General features: G+C 43.1%; 1 protein-coding gene across 5 annotated transcripts in view; it reads right to left on the bottom strand.

Moving 5' to 3' along the window:
• Positions 1-4,018: 4,018 nt before the first annotated feature.
• Positions 4,019-26,956, bottom strand: part of LOC143526854 (carbohydrate sulfotransferase 8) — a 36,117-nt gene continuing 13,179 nt past the window's right edge. For 3 of the 5 annotated variants that reach the window (XM_077021573.1, XM_077021574.1, XM_077021575.1), the window contains 2 exons: positions 8,912-8,952; positions 4,020-6,326 (listed from right to left, as the gene is read on the bottom strand). In XM_077021573.1, coding sequence (XP_076877688.1) covers positions 5,256-6,326; positions 8,912-8,952 — 1,112 coding nt within the window. In that variant the 3' untranslated portion in view covers positions 4,020-5,255. Of the gene's footprint in view, positions 6,327-8,911; positions 8,953-14,121; positions 18,080-26,956 lie in introns of those variants that run through there. The other 2 variants (XM_077021577.1, XM_077021578.1) reach the window with 2 other exon arrangements.

The following is a 26,956-nucleotide window of genomic DNA, read 5'->3' on the forward strand; positions in this document are numbered from 1 at the left end:
TTCGCCTCCACTGAACAAATAGATGTGTTGGCGCAAACGCCCGTGTGCGTGAATAACGGTTTGGCTGTTGCCTGATGGATAACGTCTGAGCTGAAGAGAAATGTGTTGATTAAAACTGCGTTTGGTTTGCTAAACGTATTTAAAAAGTGTTTTTCAGATTTCAAACGGATTGATTGAGAAAGATCTGAACGCGTTAACAGTTATTTGATAGAAGAGCACATTTGAAACCCAAGCCCACATTTCTCACCAAAGCTATGTCCAATATCAGCGGCTACATCTGTGATATTGTGATGTGCATTAACGCAGAATGAGGTGTGGTGTGTGGTGTGGTTCACCAGTGTGGTGTGAGGTGAGGTGTGGTGAGGAGTGTGGTGTGCGGTGCGCCAATGTGGTGTGTGGTGTGGTGAGGAGTGTGGTGTGTGGTGCGCCGGTGTGGTGTGAGGTGAGGTGTGGTGCGCCAATGTGGTGTGGTTCACCAGTGTGGTGTGGTGTGTGGTTCACCAGTGTGGTGTGAGGTGAGGAGTGTGGTGTGCCAATGTGTGGTGTGGTGTGCCAATGTGGTGTGGTTCACCAGTGTGGTGTGGTGTGTGGTGTGGTTCACCAGTGTGGTGTGGTGTGATGAGGTGTGTGGTGCGCCAGTGTGGTGTGTGGTGAGGAGTGTGGTGTGAGGAGTGAGGTGTGGTGTGGTTCACCAGTGTGATGTGGTGAGGTGTGAGGTGTGTGGTGCGCCAGTGTGGTGTGGTGTGGTGTGAGGTGTGTGGTGTGGCACCTCCACCCAAACGCGCCATTTCAACTACAACACACGAGATGTATTCGCCAACTTAACGGCGTTTCTTTGGGAAGCAGGACGAATTCAGCGCGTTGAACAGCACCACATTTCACACACGGTGAACGTGATTCTGACAGAATTAGCGCCCGGCGAACTTCCCTTTTGCTTTTGAGTTTTTTTGTTGTGTGTGTGTTTTTTTTTTTTTTTGCTCGATACGGGCTACAGATTTCCTGAAACTTGCCGTCTGGCGCCTACCAGTGACCACGCAGTATTTACACACATTTACAACAAACGCCTTTGTGAAAAAGTTGTATAAGAAATTCTCAGTGAATTACAGGCAGAAATGTTCGTGTGGGAAGCTTGTTTGTGAAGTTGGACCTGCTGGTTCCGACCTGGTCTGCTCGTCGCCACATACGTGATTTCTCACTAGACAAATACAGCAAACCCAACGTAGCTATTTGCATTCAGCCGTATGTCCCCACTATTTGGTCTAAACTATATTACCAAATGATTTCTTTTTTCTTGCCTTTGGCTGAAATTAGTTTTCCTCGTCAGAGCAAAGCAGCAGGAAGACAAGATATTTTTGTTAAATTAAAGTAACAAGCCCGGAGTTACTTCAATTACTTGACGCACGAGGAAGATGTAAATTTAAAGATTTAAATAGCTTAGAATGTTGCCTCGAGCGTGCGCACTTAATTCCCTTCATTTACGAGGGATGTGAGAAAGATGGAGAAACGGGTTATCCGCACGATGTGCATCTCAGTAACACCCTATATCTGGGTAGCACCATCATCCACCCGTGATGCAGAATACACGTTGCAGGTAAAGGAAAATCTTTCTTGACATTTTCAAACATACCTGTGCTTATATAGAGGTATGAGCTATCTGGAAATTATGTTACGGTTGGATAATCCGGATGCAAAGAAATCCTATTTTGTATTTTATCGGTGTTCAATTATTATTATTATTATTATTATTATTATTATTATTATTATTATTATTATTATTATATTTTATGAATACAGAAAAGTTTGAGACTCCACTTTTAAAATATATTGCGTAAGAACAGAAATTGTCATGCTTAATTAGTTATACCATAAATAGGTTAAAATGCCTGCATTATACGTATTTTCAGGTACGTATTATACGAATCTTGTAGCATATGTAGTCAGGTAATGCGAATGTTTTAACAAAATCAAGCTTCTAAACATTTAGGAACAGCACCATCTGTCGGACAAGAGCAGAACTGCACATCTCTCCGAGGACCTACCTTCCGCTTCCGCCTGCGGAGAGCACTAGAGGAACACCGCGCACGCCGTGCTGTAATGCTGGAAAACTAGCTTTTCTAGTGCTAAAAAACTCCGCTGTCAGTTACAATGACTCCTGACTGGGGCTCAAGGGGATAACATGCTGTCTACATGTGCTGTGATGTTTAACACACGCTTAGAAGTCACATGGTTTGTGCTGCATAGACCTGATTTAATTGAAATTCCATTGAAATTAGCTGTATGTTAGAAGTGAGCAGACACTAACTCGCCAGTGCACCCCGCCAGGTGATCGGTAGTGGTAGCATCTGTTCTGTACCCTTCATGATGAAGAACGGCTTATTTGATTTGCCCTTTGAGTGGTGCAATCTGAGGTATCTGCACCCGAGGCTCTCAAAAAGGCAAGTAGAGGGGGCACTTACTGTAGTGATGTATCTTTGTATCTTCATATAAATACATATACAGAGGGGGGGGGGGTATTTCCATATATATATACATATAATGAGAGAGGAGGGCATCTTTTTACATATACACGTACAGAGAGGGGAGGGGGTATCTTCTTATATATATACACACATACAGATAGGGGAGGGGGTATCTTCTTATATTTACACATACAAAGAGGGGAGGGGGTATCTTCTTATATTTATACATACAGAGGGGAGAGGGTATCTTCTTATATTTATACATACAGAGGGGAGGGGGTATCTTATATTTATACATACAGAGGGCAGGGGGTATCTTCTTATATTTATACATACAGAGGGGAGGGGGTATCTTCTTATATTTATACATACAGAGGGGAGGGGGTATCATCTTATATTTATACGTACAGAGGGGAGGGGGTATCTTATATTTATACGTACAGAGGGGAGGGGGTATCTTCTTATATTTATACATACAGAGGGGAGGGGGTATCTTCTTATATTTATACGTACAGAGGGGAGGGGGTATCTTATATTTATACGTACAGAGGGGAGGGGGTATCTTCTTATATTTATACATACAGAGGGGAGGGGGTATCTTCTTATATTTATACGTACAGAGGGGAGGGGGTATCTTCTTATATTTATACGTACAGAGGGGAGGGGGTATCTTCTTATATTTATACGTACAGAGGGGAGGGGGTATCTTCTTGTATTTATACGTACAGAGGGGAGGGGGTATCTTCTTATATTTATACGTACAGAGGGGAGGGGGTATCTTCTTATATTTATACGTACAGAGGGGAGGGGGTATCTTCTTATATTTATACATACAGAGGGGAGGGGGTATCTTCTTATATTTATACATACAGAGGGGAGGGGGTATCTTCTTATATTTATACATACAGAGGGGAGGGGGTATCATCTTATATTTATACATACAGAGGGGAGGGGGTATCTTTTTATATTTATACATACAGAGGGGAGGGGGTATCTTCTTATATTTATACATACAGAGGGGAGGGGGTATCATCTTATATTTATACATACAGAGGGGAGGGGGTATCTTTTTATATTTATACATACAGAGGGGAGGGGGTATCTTCTTCTGCTGGGGAGAATTGCTCCTGTCTCCAACACAACGAAACAATTTTTCCCATAGAGCTTTTTCATTTTCCCCATATTATGTGTATATACATACAGGACACACATATATACAGGGGACACACACACATACAGGGCACAACAATACAGGGCACACACACAAATACAGGACACACATATATACAGGGCACACACACATACAGGGCACACACACATACAGGGCACACATACATACAGGACACACATATATACAGGGCACACACACACATACAGGGCACACACACACATACAGGGCACACATACATACAGGGCACACACACACACATACAGGGCACACACACATACAGGGCACACACACACACATACAGGGCACACACACATACAGGGGACACACACACATACAGGACACACATATATACAGGGCACACACACATACAGGGCACACACACATACAGGGCACACATATATACAGGGCACACACACACATACAGGGCACACACATATACAGGGCACACACACATAGAGGGCACACACATACAGGACATTAAGGACCAACGTCAGTTTTGATGCAAACACTTTCTGTAAAACGTCAAATCAACGCAGGTTATCTTATTGCATTCCACTGCTGAAAAACCTATTTATTTATTCAAAGGAGAGTCGTGTACCAAATTATTGAAATAATCTTATCTAAATGCAATATTATCATTAACAGTAAAATGCTAATGGCACAAAAATGTCACTATATTGATCTTAAAATTAAGACAACATTATTACTTTGAGTTATTGTGTTCATTTGGTGCTTCCCCTGATACAACTCAAAAATAACTGATAACGTAACAATTGTGAGTAAGTATTAAGGGGTGTTACACTGCATGACTGTACACTGTGAAGTCATGATCCTCCATGTTTTAAACAATGCTGTATTGTGTGCAAATTATACATTCATGTTACTGAATTAGAATAGTTGATGGTTCTATTTCTATGTGTTCACACGATACAAGTAACTGCTCAGCTCTGGTCCTTTACCCATGCTTGGAACAGAACATGTTCAAGCCATTTTTGACCCACAAATTGTATTGTGACAGACATACAAGACAACATACCACACAAGGCAACCACACAAGCTCAGTTAAACCCACAGTATACTGTATACTCATCATTTACAAACAATGATATCCAAAGCAACAATCATACTCTTAAATTTACCATGAATGTAGAGTTTACAAACCTCCAGTGTAACTTACACAGGCTATTTGCCATTTTCTCTGATCATTGTCACAACATTAAAGTGGCATATATACATAATGAAATAAGATTAATACAATGTAAACAATGTAATTCATTCATAAATAACTCAAAATTGGTACACATTATTATTCTTTGAAGAGTACATCTGCTTGTGATTTTTGAAAACGTGTCAATCTTTTGCAAGAACCAGCCTGCTTGTAGCAGAATGTATTAATATAATTGATGACATGAATAATAATAACAGCTATATGATAAATAATATAATAATAATATAGCAATAATAATAATATGATAATGAATTATATAATAATAATAAGAAGAAGAAATTTCTTTCATTTTTACAGAATAATGAAAATTTTGACTGAAACAAAACTCAGTAGACCTACAGTAGACCAAACAACAATCTCAGTAGTTCCATTTACAAATCCCTTAGCACAATCATCTTCAGTACAAATCCTTGAATGGCTTAGAGTAGTTAAACATTAGATAATCCATAAAGAAAAAGTCATATGCCCTCTGCCTCTCTGTTAAGTTCAGCTGCATGAAATACTCGCGTGTAATTTGTGAGGAAGTCCTTGCTGCGTTTGGGTTCCTGTCTTTAATACTGGGGAAAGTTAAGTTAGCGGGAGCTCCGATATGTCTCAGGAGGAAATTGGCGTCCTCTTCCATAGTTTCAAACTTGCCGATGAAGTCATAGTGTGTCAGGCAGGGGCTGCAAAGTTGCGCCACGGGCTCCCAGTGGATGTCCATGCCCACGGGCCGGTGAACGTCCAGCAGGTACTGGATGAACTCCTTGAAAGTCACACCTGCTCCGGTGCGCAAAGCCTGCTGGGACGGGTTCCTTCGGTACCTGGAGATGATGGGCCTCCCAAACACTGGGTGATAGTATGAGTTTGGGCTCTCGAACTTGTCTCGAAAGGCCGACACGAGCCTCTCGAAGGGCTCCCTGACGAAGAGGACCTTCGTGTAGGCCTCCAGGCGGCGCACGATTCCCTTGCGGTCGAAGGAGTCCAGTTTTTTCAGGTGTTTCCCGTAGTGCACCTGCTCGTGCCTTAGTTCGCCCGTAGAGGAGGCATGACCCTGCAGCACCATGAGCACACGCTTCCAGTTGGAGCAACCCGCCTTGGGCACCTCGCAGTAAAGCAGCTTGTGCACGTCCTCCACGAAGATGCGAGCCACTTGCTGCCGGGTTATCGGTCGCGTGCCCGCACCGCTCCTGTACTTGGCACACACCTCCTCCATAAGCCTCTGGCGGGAACGCTGAACCTGGGTCAGACGTTCAGCATTGTCCGGGCTGACACCAGCCAGAACGCCGCCGAGCTGCTGAAGGGACGAGGAGCTCTTCAGAAGTTTGCGGTGGTTCTTGGTGATCTGGGGGGTGATGTCTATGGGGTTGACTGCAGAAGACGGTGGGTTCCACAGGGAACGTTTGGCTGGGTGGATATGGTTGGGAATGTTGCTCTCTGCTGGACTAGATGCTTGTGTGTCATCATCCGCACAATGACGGCAGCGTTCCTACAAAAATGTAATTCAGGATCAGATAAGGTTGAGGCTTAAGACATTCAAACTATTTTTCACTTTTTCATATTCTGTATTGTGAATGTAGGATATGTTGTCTCAAAATAATTGCTAAGAGAGAGATTTGCAGATTTTCAGTGGGTCAGAAGTGTACTTTGTTAGTAACTGAACACTTGGAGTAGCCTTCCTTTCAAGCTTTTGTGCCAAAGTCTTTGCCTAAACCTCCTGACAGAACTGTTTCTTGTGGACCTCCTTATTTGGACATCGAGAACTCTGTTTGAACACTTCTATGGGCTTCAAGAAAGATGCACTGGCTCTATATGTAACAGTCCACTCCCACTTCACTCCTAATTATGACAATTGGCCAATCAGAAGCTTCACATCATTTTTCTGGGCTCTGAAAAAATTTCATCTATGTATGTTTTCGACCCACTGGAGAGAAACCGATATAGATATTAAAAATCCCAGTGAAAATATATATAAATCCCAGTGAAGTACACGAGGTTTCCAGAGAAACAGGAGGTTTGAGTTTCTTCATGAGCTGTGCAAGCAAAGTACTTCAGCTGATGAACAAACATCCTGTTACTCTGAAAACCTTGTGTACTCCACTGGAATTTTTAATCTCTCTCTCTGTCTCTACATCTCTCTCTCTACTGCAAAGCAAGAATGCATTCAAAAACAGAAGTGTTAGTGGTTTATTTTTGTCAATAAACAAAATGCACAGTGAATGAACAAAAGAGAAATCTAAATCAAACACATTTTTGGTGCGATCACATTTGCCTTCAAAACAGCATCAATTCTTCAAGCTACACTTGCACAAGGTTTTTGAAGGAACTCTGCAGGGAGGTTGTTTCAAACATCTTGACGAACTAACCACAGATCTTCAGTGGATGTAGGCTTTCTCAAATCCTTCTGTCCATGTAATTCCAGACAGACTTGATGTTGAGACCATATCATCACTTCCAGGTCTCCTTCATGCTGAAGACAGTTTGGTTCATTGTCCTGCTGTGGAATAAATTTGGAGCCAATCAACCACCTCCCTGATGGTGCTGCATGATGGAAACGTTTTTTCTTTTTTCCAAATGCATTTCTCAGCATTGAGAACACCATTAATCCTGAACAAATCCCCAACTCCGTCAGCTGAAATGCAGCCACAATCTTGCCAGAAACCTTCACCATGCTTCCCTGTGCATGCAGACACTCATTATTGCGCTCCCGGCCCTTTGAACAAACTGTCTTCTATTACAGTCAAATATTTCACATGTTGACTCATCACTCCGGAGCACCTGAAGCCATTTTTCTGCATCCCAGTTCCTACGTTTTCGTGCATAATTGAGTCATTTGGACTTTTTCTACATCCACATATGTTTTGTTTTTTTTTTTTACCACAGTTCTTCCTCTCCAAACAGTAGATGGGTGTACTGGATCCTACTGGTTTCTGCCAGTTCTGAAGGCTCTGCTGGACATGTACCAGTTTTGATGGGAAGTAGACATATTGCGTCATCTGCTGCATCTGCTGCAAGTTTCCTGGGCCCACCACTGCATCTATGGTCCTCGATGTACAGGCCCATGTATTTGTGCTCCTTCAAAAGAGCCTGTAGATCACATAATGAAACTCCAGGCTGCGTTGGAATGTTTGCCTGGGAGAGACCTTGCCTGGTGAGAGACCTCGTCTGGTGAGAGACCTCGTCTGGTGAGACCTCGCTTGGTGAGAGACCTCGTCTGGTGAGAGACCTCGTCTGGTGAGAGACCTCGCCTCGTGAGAGACCTCGCCTCGTGAGAGACCTCGCCTCGTGAGAAACCTCGTCTGGTGAGAGCCCTCACCTGGTGAGAGACCTCGTCTGGTGAGAGACCTCGCCTGGTGAGAGACCTCGCCTGGTGAGAGACCTCGCCTGGTGAGAGACCTCATCTGGTGAGAGACCTCGCCTGGGAGAGACCTCGCCTGGTGAGAGACCTCGCTGATGCAGTATAACTACCTTGTGCCTAGTTTTTGTGCTCAGTTTTGCCATTGTGTATGACCTGTGACATGAAACGGTCTTCCACAAGCTCAGCCTGGGCTGGGATGTAACACCTTCATTGTTTAGTTGTTCCTCACCCAGTGTTAGGCCTCCTACACAGCAGTTTGTTTTTCAGTTAATTACATTTCCACTTACATATGAAGAAAATTATAATTATCATCATCTGTTTGGGTTTAATTGGTTAGTCATATTGGACTTTGTGTAAGTGTACCTAGAATTGAAAGGGTCATCAAACTATTATTTCAACACCAAATATTCACTTTGTATTTTCACTTTCTTTTGTTCATTCACTTTGTATTTATATGTATAAATACATACATACAAATATAAAATTATATATTATTCAAAGAAGATTTAAAATGCTTTAAATAAATACACAGTGAAGGAAGTTTACAAAATTTGTAAAATTCACTAAAGTGATGTGTCTCTAAAGATCACCACACTGTGGCACCATTGCACAATCATCAGGTCCACTGGTACGTTTAAGAGTATCCAAGCGCCCTTAGCTGAAGTGATGCCATAAGCACCTGGGACGTTACAGCAGCACAGAGAATGTAAGATTACCTTTTTCACCAGCTGCCCCATGGGGTATAAGAGTTTTCCACCTATGGAATGAAGGGAAAGAGTGATGCGTTAATTTAGTTCCAGTCCCTTTCATTCAACCTTCAGCCTGAAGCAAAGGACTGTATAAGTACACCTGAATGGATTTGTCTCCTAAAGCCACACTTAAAGAACACTAGGAGGCCATGTTCATAGAGTCGTCCTCAATGGGGAAGGGCATGGAGGCTGGGAGGGGCAGAGGGGTTGGAGGTGGATGTGGGGGTGGGGGTGGGGGTGGGTGGAGTTGAAGGGGGCACTTTCATGGGCAGCTCTAATGTTTCTGTGCCACTGCTTTCTGTGGCTTCCAGATGGCAACCCAGCACCAGCACCTCAGCGCCAAGGTTACTGTATGCAAAACAAAGAACTTCACTTTATTCACATTCACAATAGGGGCGGCTCAGGAGTCACGTTCTGAAAGAACACTGCAACTTCTGGTTAGAGGTGATTAGTGTGTGTGGGAAAAGTATAATTTAGCATTGAGTTTTCTTCATATGCTGACAGAGGCTTTCTAGATTTGCGAGTGTGCTTAAGGATGTACTAACTGGATGGTGCTCAGTTTGACAGCACTGGGTCTTCCACCCAGCGGTTCTTCATTAGTGCTGGTCATGACAGACCCGCCTGCCTCTCAGAGACTGTACCAGAGACATAGGCATTTGTAAATGTACACAGAGATTAGAGCAGATGGTCTGGAGGAGTTCTCTCTGTGTCCTGACGCTGACCTATAGAGAGATCGAGATGGTCTAGAGGAGTTCTCTCTGTGTCCTGACGCTGACCTATAGAGGGATCGAGATGGTCTGGAGGAGTTCTCTCTGTGTCCTGACGCTGACCTATAGAAGGATCGAGATGGTCTAGAGGAGTTCTCTCTGTGTCCTGACGCTGACCTATAGAGGGATCGAGATGGTCTAGAGGAGTTCTCTCTGTGTCCTGACGCTGACCTATAGAGGGATCGAGATGGTCTAGAGGAGTTCTCTCTGTGTCCTGACGCTGACCTATAGAGAGATCGAGATGGTCTAGAGGAGTTCTCTCTGTGTCCTGACGCTGACCTATAGAGGGATCGAGATGGTCTAGAGGAGTTCTCTCTGTGTCCTGACGCTGACCTATAGAGGGATCGAGATGGTCTAGAGGAGTTCTCTCTGTGTCCTGACGCTGACCTATAGAGAGATCGAGATGGTCTAGAGGAGTTCTCTCTGTGTCCTGACGCTGACCTATAGAGGGATCGAGATGGTCTAGAGGAGTTCTCTCTGTGTCCTGACGCTGACCTATAGAGAGATCGAGATGGTCTAGAGGAGTTCTCTCTGTGTCCTGACGCTGACCTATAGAGGGATCGAGATGGTCTGGAGGAGTTCTCTCTGTGTCCTGACGCTGACCTATAGAGGGATCGAGACTGTTATCGATTAGATATGCAAGTCCTGGGTGTTCCTGTGTGCTGGATTCTGGTGTACACTGTCCAGAACACTAAAGGCAGACTAAAGAAGAGAGTGTGACATGATTTTTAACAGGAAGTTCCTCTTGTCTTCCCCTCACATTTCCTCACCAGTCCTCTACGCTTTTGCTGCTTGATTTTAGCACACACAATTCCAGACATTTTTTTCTCAGTACTTCTGTTGCTCCTGAAACATTCTGTTAAGTTCATTTGTGTGACTTTAAGATCTATGTAATTGTGTATCTATTTAAGCATGGTTTTACAACAATGAATTTATATTGGCAAATAAATTGATTTTCAAATTTCACTCTCATAAAGCATTTTCAGCCTTTATTGGAGACACAAGAGAAACATTGCCTGTTCAAAAAAGAAATATACAGTCATGATCTCGCTATTATCTGCTACAGTTTATTAACTTTATTATCTAATGGCCCAGCCTACAGGTCACCTCGGGGTTAATGTACACAACAGGAGACCACAGAAGGCCACAGAGAGTAAAGTGGGTAAATGTTGTGTGTGAAATAATGCAGCAGGACTGTAGGGTCTGCTGTATAATGTCAGGAAAGTCCCACTGCGGTCTACACCTCAGATCATTACTGTTAATGGTTAAGCATTGTGTGAGGCAGGGACCTAGCAGGAGAAAGGGAGAGCAAGAGAAGAAAAGGTTTCTGCATTTTACACACGAGTACACTCACCCCTCAACAACACTCCTTAATGTCCCCCCACACCGAGCTGGCGTGCACAACACGGCCTGACGCGTGGAGAAGGTGCAGGGGTACGGGCCACAGAGAGGAAGAGGAGGGAGGAAGAGGAGAGATGACCCAGGCCCGGGCACAATTCAGGGCTGGTGAACCAAAGGAGTGTTACCCTCGAAGAGTAAATGACTCAGAGCAGGAAGGAGTGTTACCCTCACAGAGTAAATGACTTGGAGCAGAAAGGAGTGTTACCATCACAGAGTAAACGACTCAGAGCAGGAAGGAGTGTTACTCTCACAAAGTCATTTACTCGAAGAGTAAATGACTCGGAGCAGAAAGGAGTGTTACCCTCACAGAGTAAACGACTCAGAGCAGGAAGGAGTGTTACCCTCACGGAGTAAATGACTCGGAGCATAAAGGAGTGTTACCATCACAGAGTAAACGACTCGGAGCATAAAGGAGTGTTACCATCACAGAGTAAACGACTCAGAGCAGGAAGGAGTGTTACCCTCACGGAGTAAACGACTCAGAGCAGGAATGAGTGTTACCCTCACGGAGTAAACGACTCGGAGCAGGAATGAGTGTTACCCTCACGGAGTAAACGACTCGGAGCAGGAAGGAGGCGCTTCAGTGCAGCGGGCTTCTGCATGGAAGAAGACCGGCCCATCTCGCTGCCCATCACTTCAAATCCACGCCCTGTTCCTCCTTCCATGCGAGCTAGCCGCAGACGGACGGGTGCCCCTGTGAGAGACCTTGCCTCGGTTTAACAACAAGTAAAGCTTTTAAGTGAGCCGATCAGTGGAGCTGGTACAGCAGTTCAGCTGCAGTAGCTGTGAACTGTCAGCCTCCCGATTTTAGTGTGTCCTCATCTGTCAACACAGACATCAGGGACAGGGTGTGTAAGGCAGAGTGGGGCACAGGTCTCTCCATCAGTGTCAAAGCACTGTGAAAACCCTCCCTGTCTTTCTGTCACTGTTGATTTGACTCTGCTGATTTATATGCCGGATTTGATAAGACGGATCCATGCTGCTTCATACTACTACCACAACAGGGAAAGTTATTGCCTAGTAAATTTTGACATAATAAAATCTAGTTCTTGCACATGTTAAAGTGTTTTTTTTTTTTTAAGAACCTCAAACTAGTCAGTGTAAAATAAGTGTGATGCATTTTGCAAAAGTATTGAATACTGAGATCTGATTTAGGAAGATACACAAAATGAATCCATCTTTTTCTCATCTGACACAACACGGCAATTTCAGTATAAGATCCGGATTGTTTGTGGATATTGGGAAAACGGCTTAGTTCACAGCTCCATGAACTAGTGAAGATAATCTCCACTTCATCATAATGCATCACTGAAAAATATCCTCTGCAACTGAATCGTTATAAAGCTTTCATGCAGGAGTTTCATTAAAATGATAATCGTGTTATGAATGCTAAAGTGAGGGGTGCAGTTAGCATTCTACAAATAAACATCTAACTAGTGAGGCACATTTGCAATTTTCAGCGAAATGCTCCTTTGAGGACGAGGTGATAATGAGGTGGATTAGGTAAAGTGACTGAGTCCTGATGTTATTCAACATTCTGCTTTTTCACACAGGTCTAGCGGTTTTACGTCTCCGAATACACCCAGGATATTCTCCTCCATCAAAACAGCGTGTTGTTTATCACCGCTCGCTTGTTCTCAACATGAAATCGATATATCACAGATACGGCAAAAGCTTCTGCTCTGATGAGAAGTTGACCTGAGTGACCAGGAAGAGGAATGAGCTGCAGTGAATAAAATCTGACATTTTCTATATATTTTGTGCCCATATTTTTGTCTCTAAAAGAGATGGACAACCAATAAGGAAATGGCATACATATGTGATCGTGTCATTCATCACAAGCATCCTGGAGGAAAATATGAGTTAAATTTTAACAGAAGCCCTCAAGCAAATGAGCACGAGGTTAGCTAGTGCTGTTTTACAATACTTAAAATAGTTGTCTTAAAATAGGTTATTTCCTCCTAACATAGTAAATAGTATCACACTGTCTGACTTGGTGTTGAACCATGGTTGGTAGTCACCTTGCAGGAGTGGTAGAGGACACAGAAGTATCACACATCAAGCCATGGGCTCCTAAAACAACAGTGCAGCTAATTTTAGCCCGTGTCATCTGTCAACACCTGAGTTGACAGGTAGTGAGTGTGCGAGCCAAACTGGGGCATAGGCATTGGTATATTCATGAAACCCAAAGCACAGTGAAAAGGCTGTCACACGAGTGCTGTGGTGGAGCTGGGATCCGCGCGCCCTGTCAAACCATAACCAAACCAGGAAGAGGCACAGGGTGCCGAGGTTAGATGCAATACAATCTAGCTCGTGCGCATGAAAAACGGGGTGAAAACGAACCTCAAAATGCAAAATCGATACGTTTTACACTGTGTCAGTGAATAGCTGTGTGTCAGGACTGCCAAAGGGGAGCAGATGGTGTCGTTTGTAGACTGTTTCACATGCACCGCGCTGCAGAGTGGTGGAAAGAGGACTGCACCTAATCTTAGCACCTGCTGCCGTGCCTTGCTTGAGTCTATGCATTTCTGTGGTGTCTGTATGGGGACTGTATGTGTGTGTGGGGAGAGAGGTAGGGAGAGAGAGAAACAGAGATAGAGAGAGAATTTGAGTCTGCGTGTCAAGTTACTCTAAAATAAGAGACTGTAGAAAGTACTCAAAATCTTCATTATCTTAAACTGTAATTTCTTTTCAGCAGAGTTGAATGAAAATAATCCAGAAATCCTACTGAGTATTAGTACAGAATGTAAAACTGAGAACTGCTCACCATTTTCTTACAGATAAGCCACACACGTACCAAGACACCACATATGAACTCCAAACTCAAGTTGGCTTGGCTACACCAATACAAGATTATTAATTTTTTTATTATGTGTAACTGAGACTAAATAGCTGACATACACACACAGTGTTAGGGATGCTGCTATGCCAATACACTATAACCTCTGGCACCTTTAGATTTATGATAAGGGATTCTTTAGGCAAGCCTGTGAGATGAGAAACACTTACTCTGTGTGGCAGCTTTGAAACTCCAAAGGGCATAGAGGATGTGCACTCCAAACATCCCTGTTCCTTCGCCTGCACTCTGTCTTTATTTGAACACCCTCTGACAGCCACACTGCCTCTCTGCACATCAATATTTATACCTGCTAGACAGAAGAATAGTTAACATCTCCAGACACCCCAGCCAGCAGTGCATGGAGGGAAAGTGGGAATGAACTGAGACAAAGAAATAGAATTAATGAGCAAACAAGAGATGGAAGGAGTATTGACTGGTAGATTTTGACCGACTGGATCAGGCAGAGGTGGTCAGATGTGTATATGGGTATGTACGTGGCTGGATGGGCTAATTGAATACAGCTGTTAGTGATGTGCTGACCAAGGACACTTCCCCCTAAAATCCTGAGCTGGCCCAACCATCCTGTCACCCTCCTACCAGACTATGGACAGATCAGACTCAAACTTGATTTATTCCGTAAAAATAAAAACAACAACAAAATACTTTTTTTTTAAGGCCAAGATGCTCCCCGCTACAGTGAAAGAGGCAGGCAGCCTGGGCCTTCGCTTGACATGAGTCTCGTCAATCAGTGTGAGACACTTCTCATGTTTACTCCTATTGTGTTGCAGCAGGGCCCCCTGATGCCACCACCGTCTGTTACAGGCTGCTGTGCTGAAAGAGAGCACGTGTTTCCCTATCACTGTGCCCCCCTGCGCACACGCACACACACACACACACACACATACACCTCCCCTGCACACACACACATACACACACACACCTCCCCTGCACACACACACACACACAACCCCCCTGCACACACACACACACACACACCTCCCCTGCACACACACACACACACACACACACCCACCCACACATACACACACATACACCTCCCCTGCGCACGCACACACACAGATACACACACACACACACACCTCCCCTGCAGGGGTCCACACAGTCTACAACTCTTCATTATGTTTATTAACATGCAGCTCTGTGCATCACTCTCTCCCCCCTCTGCATCCTTCCTCTGAAAGAGGAACTCACTAACATGCTGGCAGTTGGTGCTCAAATGGCAGGCGGCACACAGTGCGCTAACCTTGTGTAAGAGCAAATGTAATTACTTCAGTGGCGATGGATCTTTATGCTCGAAAAGCAAGAGGAGGCCATAATAAATGGGTGGGGTACGAGAGATAAGCTCGGCTGACCAGTATTCATCAGGATTCATTACTGGGTTCATATCACGGTTCATAGCTGCTTTCCCCACGTTCCTCCCTTGAAACATCTCCGGTCAAGTTTATAACAAAACAAAAATACATCAAAAATAAATTAGAAAACCAGAAGACAAAAGACCAAAATCCAGCATTCAGCCTAAATCCCAGTGGATCAGCAAGAAATAAATCAGAAACACCCCTGAATCACACGGAGAAGCAGCGGCAAGCATGTAACTGAAGATACAGATGAAATTAAACAGTGTTGGGTGTTTCTCCCCTATTATATGGGTTAGTACTTACAGATATTTGTGTGTGTGTGTGAACGCACACTTGGATTAAGTCCGAGTACTTCCCTTCTGGTCGGCTGCTTAATGTACCCACCTGTCTACAGGCCCTATGCATGTGGTACAGTGCTGGAGGTATGATTCACTGCTGAGTCACAGACAGCTGCTTGGCCTCATGGGACAATGCGACAGAGAGCCGAGACTACTTTTCATACGCTTGCTGAGATGGAAAGATTCAGAGGAACTGAAGCACCGAGTGCCAGGGAGGTTTGAAGTCTGTGAAAACATACTGTACCTCTCTCAATAGTTTCGATGTCCAGGGAAGCATGAAGGGAGAGGGCGTAAGGCACACTGCCCCCTACCTGGCAAAGTGTTCAACTGCACCTGTAACTGCGACACGCACACAAAAAAGAATCCTAACAAAATTAAATCTTTTATTTTGTATTTTCATAATCTGCATTAGTCTATCATATTTCCCATCATAGTCAATTATATATGCAGATGTAGATAGCATTAGCAGTATGGAGTTGGAAGCTACATACACAGATTGTCGATCTGAAAGAATTTCTGATTTTTTCCCCCCAGAATTTTTATTGCTAGCACATTGAAAAGAGTCATGTAGCAATCTTACTTTAAGATGCCTAGAGTTTATAGCTCATTCTTGTTTATCTCGTTCATTGATGCCATGTGCAAATCTAGCGTTAACATCCTGTAGGTGAATACCCATTATCGTATCATGTGCGTTAACATTTTGAAGTTGATAGTAAAGGATTCATTTGGAGATTCTCTTCTGATTTTATTCTGAGCTTCATTAAGGCAAAAGGTCACCTGCAAGTGCTCATAGATCCTTAGGGAACACATCATGCACTGGCTAATATCAGGCCTGACTAATCAATCTGACACCAGTCTCTACCTCCAGCAATGCACTTGTCTCTAGTTTCCAAGATGAGATATCCTGCTCGGTGAATCCTGAGATCTTTGCTTTGCATAGATTCCTATTAAAATGGATATAAAAATGGATTATTCTGGAATGGTGCTCTGTGTCAGCACTCGAAAGATGTTGTACAAATGCCTGTGAGCAAGGATTTGGGCATTTATGGTGTTTATGACAGAACACGTGCCGACACACCAGCGCTGACCTTGACGGCCCTCCTCACAGAGAACTGCGTCTGGCTGCATGGCCAAACCTGCATTCATGTTGCTGAGGTCGGATTTGCTATTAAATGCCTCGTGCTCAGTGTCTCACGCTGTTCCTGAAATCGCTTCTAAGCAGAGTGTCTTATTCCAATGATGAGAATGCGCTGAATGCACTTGCGCACACACAAGCTCAGACACGTCTAGTTTCCAAAAAGGAACCGTGCTCGGGGGGGCTGTCTGGCGCGAGACACGCTGACACGGGGGTGCAGGAAGTGGAGCTCAACCAAAGTTAGGTCTCGCAAACGAGCGTTGAGCAATAATGTAGAATGAGAAATATCTTTGTTGACACACACTAAACCCTCCACAACACCGGTGTCTCGCTTGTCTTTCACACCGTCTGCCGTGAACTCACCTCCACGCTCCAGGAGGTAGAATGAGGGTGGTGGAGAACAGCTCCATCCTGATTTCCTAGTACTCAATCCACCCCCACCTCCACCCTCATCCAATTTCACAACCAGACGTGAACAAAATGTTCGCCAGAGAGCTGCACTGCTGTACAGGAACCCAAAGCTCACTCTGCGAGTAGGACAGTTAGCAAGCTGACTGAGACAAAGCATGTGTCTGTCCTCCCAAAAGAGGGACGGAGGTTTGGTGTAAGAACGTCAGAACAACAACACAAGAAGAGCAGGAGAAATCAAATGAGGTACAATTCTCCTACATTGATGTGAAATTGAATCTCTGCTTTCTATAGGAAGCAGGAGGAATTTCCCCCGCCAAGCAATTTCAGTTTGTGTTTGTGATCAAGACTTTGCCAACAAGACTACTAGCACCTTCTTTAATGTCAGGTCTTTTGATGAAATCATGGATATCTTTTCAATAAAATGATCATTATTGTGAGCTAAATATTCCGTCTCACTATAAGAAAAACTGAAAAACAAAACTCACCTGCAAGTCATTTTAGATGTGTTAGGTCAGCTACTGGTGACTACTTGGAGACTAGCTGGAGACTAGCAGGAGACTAGCTGGAGAAAACCTGGAGACTAGCAGGAGACTAGAGACTAGCTGGAGACTAGTGTAAGCAGTGTAAGCCTCCTAAGCATGTCGCACTTCTCAAGAAAAAAAGAAATTTTACTATTAAGATGTTCTCAAAGCCCACCTTTGGCTGGCTAACTCAATGCTGAATAGATTTGCTATGATATTTTTCGTGCTCATCCACACTAAATTAAACTTTCTAATATTCATATAGTGCTCTTCCATGAGCTGAATCCGAAGTGCCGGATCAGAACCGGTATCAGTAATCCATGCAGTGCTGTGTCCCAGCGGGAACACTCCCGAGCGACACCTTGTGCGCTTCCATTCAAGGATGTCATGTGCTCTCGCTGTCATAATTAACGGTGGATGACTCGGTTGCTATGACATCAGCATAATTTGTTATTGGAGTTTTTGTTGTTGATTTTTACTGAAAAACATTTTTAATAAACCAACTGTAAATAACATGTAAATAGGATTGCGTGGGCCTATGTTAAGTGAGTGCATGCCACAGTATATGTGCCGCAACCCCCCTCCCCCCCCGGCCGGCTCCAAGGTGTCCTGGTTTTCCTAAATGAAAATATGGTCACCCTAACCTTGCCAACCCAGAGATGCTAGACTGGGCTAATATTGTATAAAAAAATGTATTATTATTAATACTGTGAGCAGTGACACAGACTTCATCCAGAGTTCATCCTATCATACAAAGCCATTTATTTCAATGACTCATTCAGCAAACAAGTTAATTCTAGTTTGCAAAACATTCAAGACATGGTAATTGCTACATTTCTTTTGCGAGGAAGTGGATATGTCATCACAGACAGGTCCTATATTGAATCGATTTCTCAGGGCAGGCTGACAGAAGCCTGTGGAAGCTGAACATGTCTGTGCCCGTGAGCACGGCTGGTTCTGGTCCGCCTTTCTCCTTGATGCGTGTTAAAAACCTCAGACAGACAAACAGCAGCATCACATCTGCTCAGCGGTGAAAGGAAATAGAAGCTGGTGCGTAACACAACACTAATGGCCTCCCTAATGTTCTACTTCTCAAAGTACCCATCATGACATTACTAACATCACTTCACAGTGCAGTCACATAAAACATCTGCTCTGGTTTTTTTCCAGCATAAGGGACATTTATGAATTGCACGATTCCAATAATATGCTGATTGGAAGCACTGTGAAACTTTTAGGGCTACGAAATGATATGAATTAGAAATGAATTCCTATCTATTGTGACATATCTAAGAGTCTGTGTATGTGTGTTAAGATCTGAGATGTGTATGGCACCTTTTGCCATTGAATTACTAAAGAATGCAACACCAGAAGAAATTCCCAAGTAAACATGAGGTATGTGTAAAATCAGGCAATGGAAAAGACATTGATGTTATATAAAACTAAACTTAAATCAATTACATTGAAATATTGCTAAGTAGGCGGATCCTGTAATTGCCTATCCTGAAATAGAGAGAAGGCAGTTGTAATATTCCGTACATATTCTATAACAGTCCCATGTCTTTATTTGAATTGTGCATGCTACTCTTTGGCATACAAGCCGTTAAAACTGACATCCATCATGAATTCAGCTGACCCTGAGCGATAAAACCCCAACATAAACACTTCAATGCTAGGAAACTCCCTTTGAAATGAGACTGAAGAAAGTATGAGGCAGGTGAGCGCACACACAGAGGCAGTTCCAGGAACCATCTGCATCTCCTCCACTGCTGTATGTATAATGCATCGGCGTGAGAGATCCATCCTCCCCAGCCAGCCGGCCCACTCCGGCTGCGGACCGCACGCTTGTTCGTCTCGGGAAGGTCTTCACTTGGATGGGTTCAAATAATTAGGTGCTTGTCACGAGGACACAGACTGTGGTGCAGTGTTCCTCCAATGGAGGCCCTACAGTAAATTAAATCTAGAAATGCCAAGTATCCAATTTCATACTATTGCCATTATGGTCAGCCACCCATTCATCAATTTTACCCAGTGATGGCTCACTGCTTTATATCACACAAGCATCTGCAAGGAATCTGTAAACAGCTTCAGCTCACAAACTCTTCGCAGGAAGATGGACAACTCAGGACTGTGCACACACACTCACACACATTAGGTCGTCAGCATCAAATGGTACTCAGTAGCTTATCTATAGCTGTATTGATGTATTAACATAGTTGTAGATATACGCAGAAATGATTTCACCTAAAAGAGATTAAGCAATGTCTGAGACAGAGACAGACTGAGCTCAGCGTTGGCAATTACAGACGCACTTTATTGATTTTGTCTGCCCTGTGTGCACTTATGCTGCAGTAATATTGGAAGTTATATTCTGTCTGTGATTAAGGTCTGAAATGTCACTGAATTACCAAAGAAAGCCACATCAGTTCCTAAATAAATAAATATCCAAACAAATAAATACGACTATGAAATGTGATATTGGTATTAAGATTCATTCTGCGGCTGCAAGGTCCAGGAACATGAATATATTTGTACAATTAAAAATTAGTGAAGCACTTTACAAGATGTCCTGCTAAAAGGAACAAGGATGACTATAGCTTGATTATATAGCTTATAGCATTCAGTTATTTATCTTAGGAAATGTAAAGAAAACAGTCTACCTTTGAATTCATACATGCAACTGCAATTAAAAGCATACCACTACATTACATTTATTTAATCCAGTTAAGCATAAAAAGAAATGCAAGACAGATAAATGATCCTTTTGGTAAAATGTGTTTGGAATATAGTTAATCTTTGCATTTCCACATCTTTTGTAATTCATGTGATATGTTCATTAGAGTTTAAAAAGACGTTTTATAAACCTGTTTGATACTGGGTCAGAACCTTGTGCATCTGGCCAACTCACTACATCAGGGCATTCAAAATGTAATTTACCAAGAGGCTGGGTTTGAGAAAGTCAGTGCTGTACTGCTGACACCATATAGAGCCATCTGAATTGTGCATAGAAGCATGGTGTGAGAATGTGTGTGTGTGTGTGTGGGTGTGTGTGTGTGTGTATAGGGGGTGTGTTCTGAATGCTAGAGATGAATCAGATCGAATAGGCTGTGACACGGCACAGACTGGTTGAGAGCAAACAAGTGGTTTTCTCATGAATGCCACTGAAGTCCTTGACCTACGTCCACCTGTCTCCATTCAGAGGGCTCACCTCCTCTAGTATCACAGCCCGCCTACAGCCTCTACTCTTCCACACTCTTATGTCAAACACTTCTTTGACACCGCAGATTTGCAGTTATCCCTGCCTTGGCCTTCACAGGTCAGCACAGCTGATTGGCTAGCTCTGTAAATTACATTGGGCAGAAAGAGACGGATCCTTATGTAAAATATTAAAATGTAAAATACGATATTAAATGTGGAGTTTTCATTAATTTCCATGTAACTTCAGCTTGACACTGTTGCTACCTGAAAATGCTATAGGAAGCCCTTTACACTAGTGCATCACACCCAAGATGCTCCTCTCTGCTCACTCCCACGGCCTTGAGCAAATAATTATCCACATCATAAATGCACGATTACATCTACACCATATAAAAACGTTGATACGTTGATGGACGACTGCAACACATACTGGGCTTAGTGGGCACAGTGGGCCTTAAGGGGCATGAGACTGGGGTTTTTTCAGTGGGGGGGGGGGGGGGGGGAAGAGCCAATTCCCACCCGTCAAGTAATTCCCCTGCCACCTTATCACCTGACAGCTGCTAACCTGGGAGACCAAGCCTGTCACATGCTTCTGCTGAGTCACATGCAGCCAATTGCCACATTTTTTTGTAAGCTGTGTCTCATGCAATGTTGGGGGCAGTGTAACACGCTCACAGGACATTGCTATCCACCCCCTTCTGATGCATGAGCTTACAGACACCCATGATTGGACAGTGTCACTGTAATTGACAGGAGAGAGAAAGCATACCACACCTCCCTCTCCGAGAGCAGAGGGGGTTTTGATCTCCCGGCCATGGATGGCTGTGGCATCATCGGAGATCAAACTGAGGCTGTGTTTGAGAACTTGAGCTGTGCTTTTAAAATCTCTCCCGAATGAGCCACCACACACACACCACCAATGTTACTAAATGAGACTGTATGTCTACAGATTGCATTCTGTGTTCATAGAGCACATGGTTGTCTACGTTTGAGCATGTGGCCTCAGATAACAACAGCAATTCCCAATGTTAAAAACAAGCAAAAACCGGAAAGCCAAAGTCTCTGCACATGCAGTGCAAACTCTGTCCTTTCACACCTTAAAATAACTGTGTGGTGTAAGGAGACCAGCCCTGGCCTGATTATGTCAGAGTCTCTGCGGTGTATGAAACCTTTGCTCTGTCTTGCCCTGGGCAGGCAGGGGGTAGCCCAGAGCACCAGAACACCACTGCACAAGCATCGGAGAAAGCCAGAGAAGCATAAACCATCGTCACCTCAGTAATGTCATGAAACCAGCAGATTCACCCACATCACACCACAGACAGAGGAGTCCGCATCACCGGCCCACACAAAACACGACAGCAATTATACGGTAGAACAGAAGCCAAGAAAATACCTTCAGCCTTGTAAAATATTAACCTCTCAAACTTCAGGCTTACTACAGGCTTACTAGTCTAGAATCCTAAATAGCAATTAATCTCCTAAGTACTGTAAATCATTCAATAATACAAATATGAAGGGTATGTCTTTACAAGACTGAAAAATAAGAGTGAGAAATTAGGGTCTGGAGCAATTAGCAGGCCTTCAGTGTAAGGAGTTAAGCTTAATTTATGGTTTAACAGCCATATACGATTTCAGTTCAACAGGTTTCACTAGAATATCAGATTTCACTGGATCATTAGTTCCATTAAATAAATAAATACATGTTAATTTATGTAACGGCAACACTTGTCTGGTTTGAAGTCACACTGGGGTTTTACGGAAAATCCACACGTACACTTCACTACCTAATAAACCAAACCAGCAACTAGGCAAAACTGCCTCTACTAGGAGCATAAGGGGGTTTATTATAGCTGTAAACAAGTCAATTTAGAGCCAACATTCAGTTCAGAATCATGTAAATGATGTGTTTGTTTTTCTAACACATCACACTCACTCAGCAGAATAAGTGTCAGCTAGTTACATACTTGTAGACAGCACATATTTGTACTGTCATGTCTTCAAAGACATTCACACAGACTCATAATTCTAACTATATAGGAATCCCGTTCTCTTTGAACCATATCTGAATTTAAATAGAGTTATATTTAGTCTATAAAAACATGTCAAACAAATACTATACCAAGGTATTACAGAAAGACGAACACATTACTTAATATGACATTTGAACAGTCATTATAAACACAGAATTCAAATAATTCAGCACACTGGTACCTATATTGTAAGTTGGGTCTTTTTGAATCATGCACAACTGAACTGTAGGCTTTCCTATCCACGTCTAGCTGAAGTTGAGAAGGGTGAGTCAATCCTGCTGCTACTGTGACCTTGGACCAGTTTGCCATCAAACATCTTCACCCACAGCTGATTGACATCACAGCGTTCCCCACCCTTGTGAGCTTAATACACTTCATCTCCAATTGAGAACTGAACTGTGCTTTTCTTGATCTTTTTCTTCCTTCAAAATCCTCTTTCAAGTTAAGCATGTGTGTGCAAGATTGGACTGTAATGGTCTTCTAATTGGATGCTCTAAACAGTCCCTTAAGAAACTCCAACTTGTACAGAATGCTGCAGCTAGAGTCCTAACTAGGGCTAAAAAATTCGATCATATTAGTCCTACTCTATCAGTGTTAAACTGGCTTCCAGTTAAATATCGAATTGATTTTTTAATTCTTCTGTTGACATATAAAGCGTTATTGCTCAACAATATCTGAGTGAACTCATTGCATGCTATAACCTATCTCACCTTCTGTGCTCCCAAAATGCAGGATTAATCTTGGTTCCAAAAATGAGCAAGACTACAGTCAGGGGCAGAGTTGTCTCTTTTAAAGCCCCTCAGTTTTGGAAAAGCCTTCCAGCTCCGATCCGAGCTTCTGACACAGTTACAATCTTTAAATCTAGACTTAAGACTCACCTAAATTAAATCAAGCATTCAGTTAATATAAATGTGAAGGTGTGGAGCTTGGGGACCCCCAGTCATTGAATCTTCTGGTAATCTGAGATGTTGATGCTGTCATCCAGGCATGTCATGTGATCACTGTAGTTGTGATAATGATTTGGGTGGAAAGCAATGGCTCAGTGAGCCCTCATGACTGTAGTCACCGCCAGGCCTCTCCCTTTAGTTATGTCACTAATCACTGGCACGTGAGCTATGTACGTTTGCTTAAATTGATGGTTGGTCAAATTGATGTTCACATACTCAACCTGTATTTTATATCTTAGTTACATGCTTCTACCAAAGATAATTCCATACATGCACCTAGAAGATGGTCTGGCTTGCCATTTATGTGCTAATGTCGTGGATGGATGTGCCGTTGCCGTAAGAGGACGCATTGATGCCAACTCCTACCTGAGGCTCACCATCTGCTTTGAAGGGACTGTGACTACTCAGCCTGGAATTAGAACTATAACTATAACTATAGAACTATATTAGAACTATAACTATAACTATAGAACTATATTAGAACTATAAATACGGACTTCTGCTAGTGGGCCGGCTAAATGGCACACGGGTTCCCTTTTGAGTCTCGGTCCTCCCAAGGTTTCTTCTTAATCCCTGCCATCATAGGGAGTTTTTCCTTGCCACTATCGCCTCTGACTTATTCATTAGGCATCTAGACACATATGACTGTAAAGATGTTTTGTGACAACATGCGTTGTATAAATAAATTTGACTTTGACACACACTTCCATGGACTTCACACAGAAACTCAGATCTTCTCACTTTTCCAAGAATCACTCAGTCTAGCAAAACAATCACTGCTAATTATGAATAGTTAATTTACCAATTGTGATTTTCATCCAATCAGCATTTGTCCTCTGCATTTAACCTAGCCATGCAGTGAGAAGACACACACACACACACACACACACACACACACACACACACACAAGTGAACACTAGGGGGCTGTGGTGCACACATGTCCAGAGCGGTGAGCAGCCCTAGCCCGGTGCCTGGGGAGCAGCTGGGTTTAAGAGCCTTGCTCAAGGGCACTTCAGTCACGGCTGAGCTGGGAATCAAACCCACGACCCTCTGATCACAAGATCACCTCCCCATGTCTGAATACAAGGTAATGATAAGCTTCATTAAGTAAAAGAGATTACTAACTCACCCTCACCAGCTCTTTTGACTTTTAGTTCATTCTTATCTATATTCTATCCAAACGCTTCCTGGTCATGAACATGACCTCACAAATAATTTGGAGGAATTGTTACAAGACAGAACAGCATTTTTGTATTTCCCACAAAGTTTCCGGTTTATGCAGGCAAAGCCCCCAAGCACAGATCCAACTCTTGCTCTAAGCTTAAACATTCATAACTTTTATGATTGTGTTCCACGGCATCTGCAATATTGATATCCTGTGGGAATAACACAAAATGTTGCATAGAACATTAGTGGCACGTACCATGCTTTGGTATTCAGGTTTCCAGGTGCAGCCCGGTCCCGAAAGGCTCACGGTTCTGCAGCGTAGCCTGCCTGACCTCGTCTGAAAATCCCAGTGAGTTCTGCTAAGAGCTCCTACATTCAGAGGTGCGTCAGTGCACCCACGCCTCAAACGGAGCAGGTTTTTCACGCATGTCACACCTCCCCTCTGAGCCTGGAACCTTGGGGTGGAAAAATGTAATCTGCAGCTTTGCACATCGGAGGGGGGGGGGGGGGGGGGGGGATGCGGACCGACTCAGATGTGATACAGCAGGCCTCACCATCCATACTTCACTTTAATTCAGTGACTGTCAATGTACACTAAATAAAACCTGTTTGCTTCAGCCGTGGGCCAGAATCTGTGTCATTGTGTCTGGAGATATGAACCGAAGAGATCAACTGGCTTTTTAGATAGGAATAGGATACTTATTTATCAGTGATGGTATCAATATGTTACTCATTTTGAGGTACCTTATTCATAAGAGGCATCTTATTTAACATCTCACTAATGACTAAGGTGATACCACATGCAGATGTATAAACCACTGTGGTTTGTGCAATGCAGAATGTAAGAATTTTTGCCAAATATACATGGAAATCAAAGACTTAGTCGAAGTCTAAGATAAGTATTATACCAACTAGATCTCACAAATAGGTATTACAATATATTTAATTAGAAATCATCTTACTTTAGGAAAAACAAATTGTCCTTCCTGGACCTCCCACAAAGTTTTAAGTCAAAGCTCTCACCAGTCCAACCCCTGCTCTAAATCTGAAATATTCATAACTTTTCCATGTTGTTTCAAGGAATCTGCCGTTTTGATATCCTGTGGGAGTAAAGCAAAATGGTGCATAGACCATTAGTGGCAGAACATTAGTGGCATATCTTCAGTTTCTCTGGCAATAACAATAATATAATCCAACAATAACAGCAGGAGAGAAAAATATTAAAAGATTTTTAGCGTTTGTTATTTCTACCACTGAAATTATTCACATTATTGACAAAATGTATTTTGCATTCATATCATTGTCAAAAAAAATGCTGTTACTATCTGTCTTTTTTACGAGATCCACAAATATACTGCAATCTCACGCTGCCTAGACCTTCCTTCAGCGTTTAAGGCCGTGTCAGCACCACGCCCTCCTCTGGGCCTTCATATTCCTGACATAGGGTGTAATGCAGCATATTAAACTAGTACCACAGCAATTAAAGTAAAAGGGAGGTCTGGTCAGCACAACGTGGTAATGTAGACCCCCAGCTCACTTCCGACATTACACCACAATACGCAGCCTGAAAGCAACTAAATTGGATGGCTGGTCTTTAGAACTTGAGAGCTCGTCCTAACAACTGCACCAGCACTCTCGCTGAGACCAAGTCATATTGTTCAAATACTGATTATTATATGTTAATATTATATTATTATATACTGATTGATTATATGATTGTAATGGTGTGGTATTTCGCTGTGATCCAGCTAACTGATAAATCATTCACTCTGTGTGAATTATTGAGCTCTGTGGAGTAGAATGTCTGTGCCTGCTTATAGACATGCAGTGGATATTTGGAAAATTACTACAAACCTCCAGTTTTTGCAATAGTACTTTATT

The sequence above is a fragment of the Brachyhypopomus gauderio genome, chromosome 11, assembly GCF_052324685.1.
Source record: "Brachyhypopomus gauderio isolate BG-103 chromosome 11, BGAUD_0.2, whole genome shotgun sequence".
In the NCBI taxonomy this organism is placed as follows: Eukaryota; Metazoa; Chordata; class Actinopteri; order Gymnotiformes; family Hypopomidae; genus Brachyhypopomus; species Brachyhypopomus gauderio.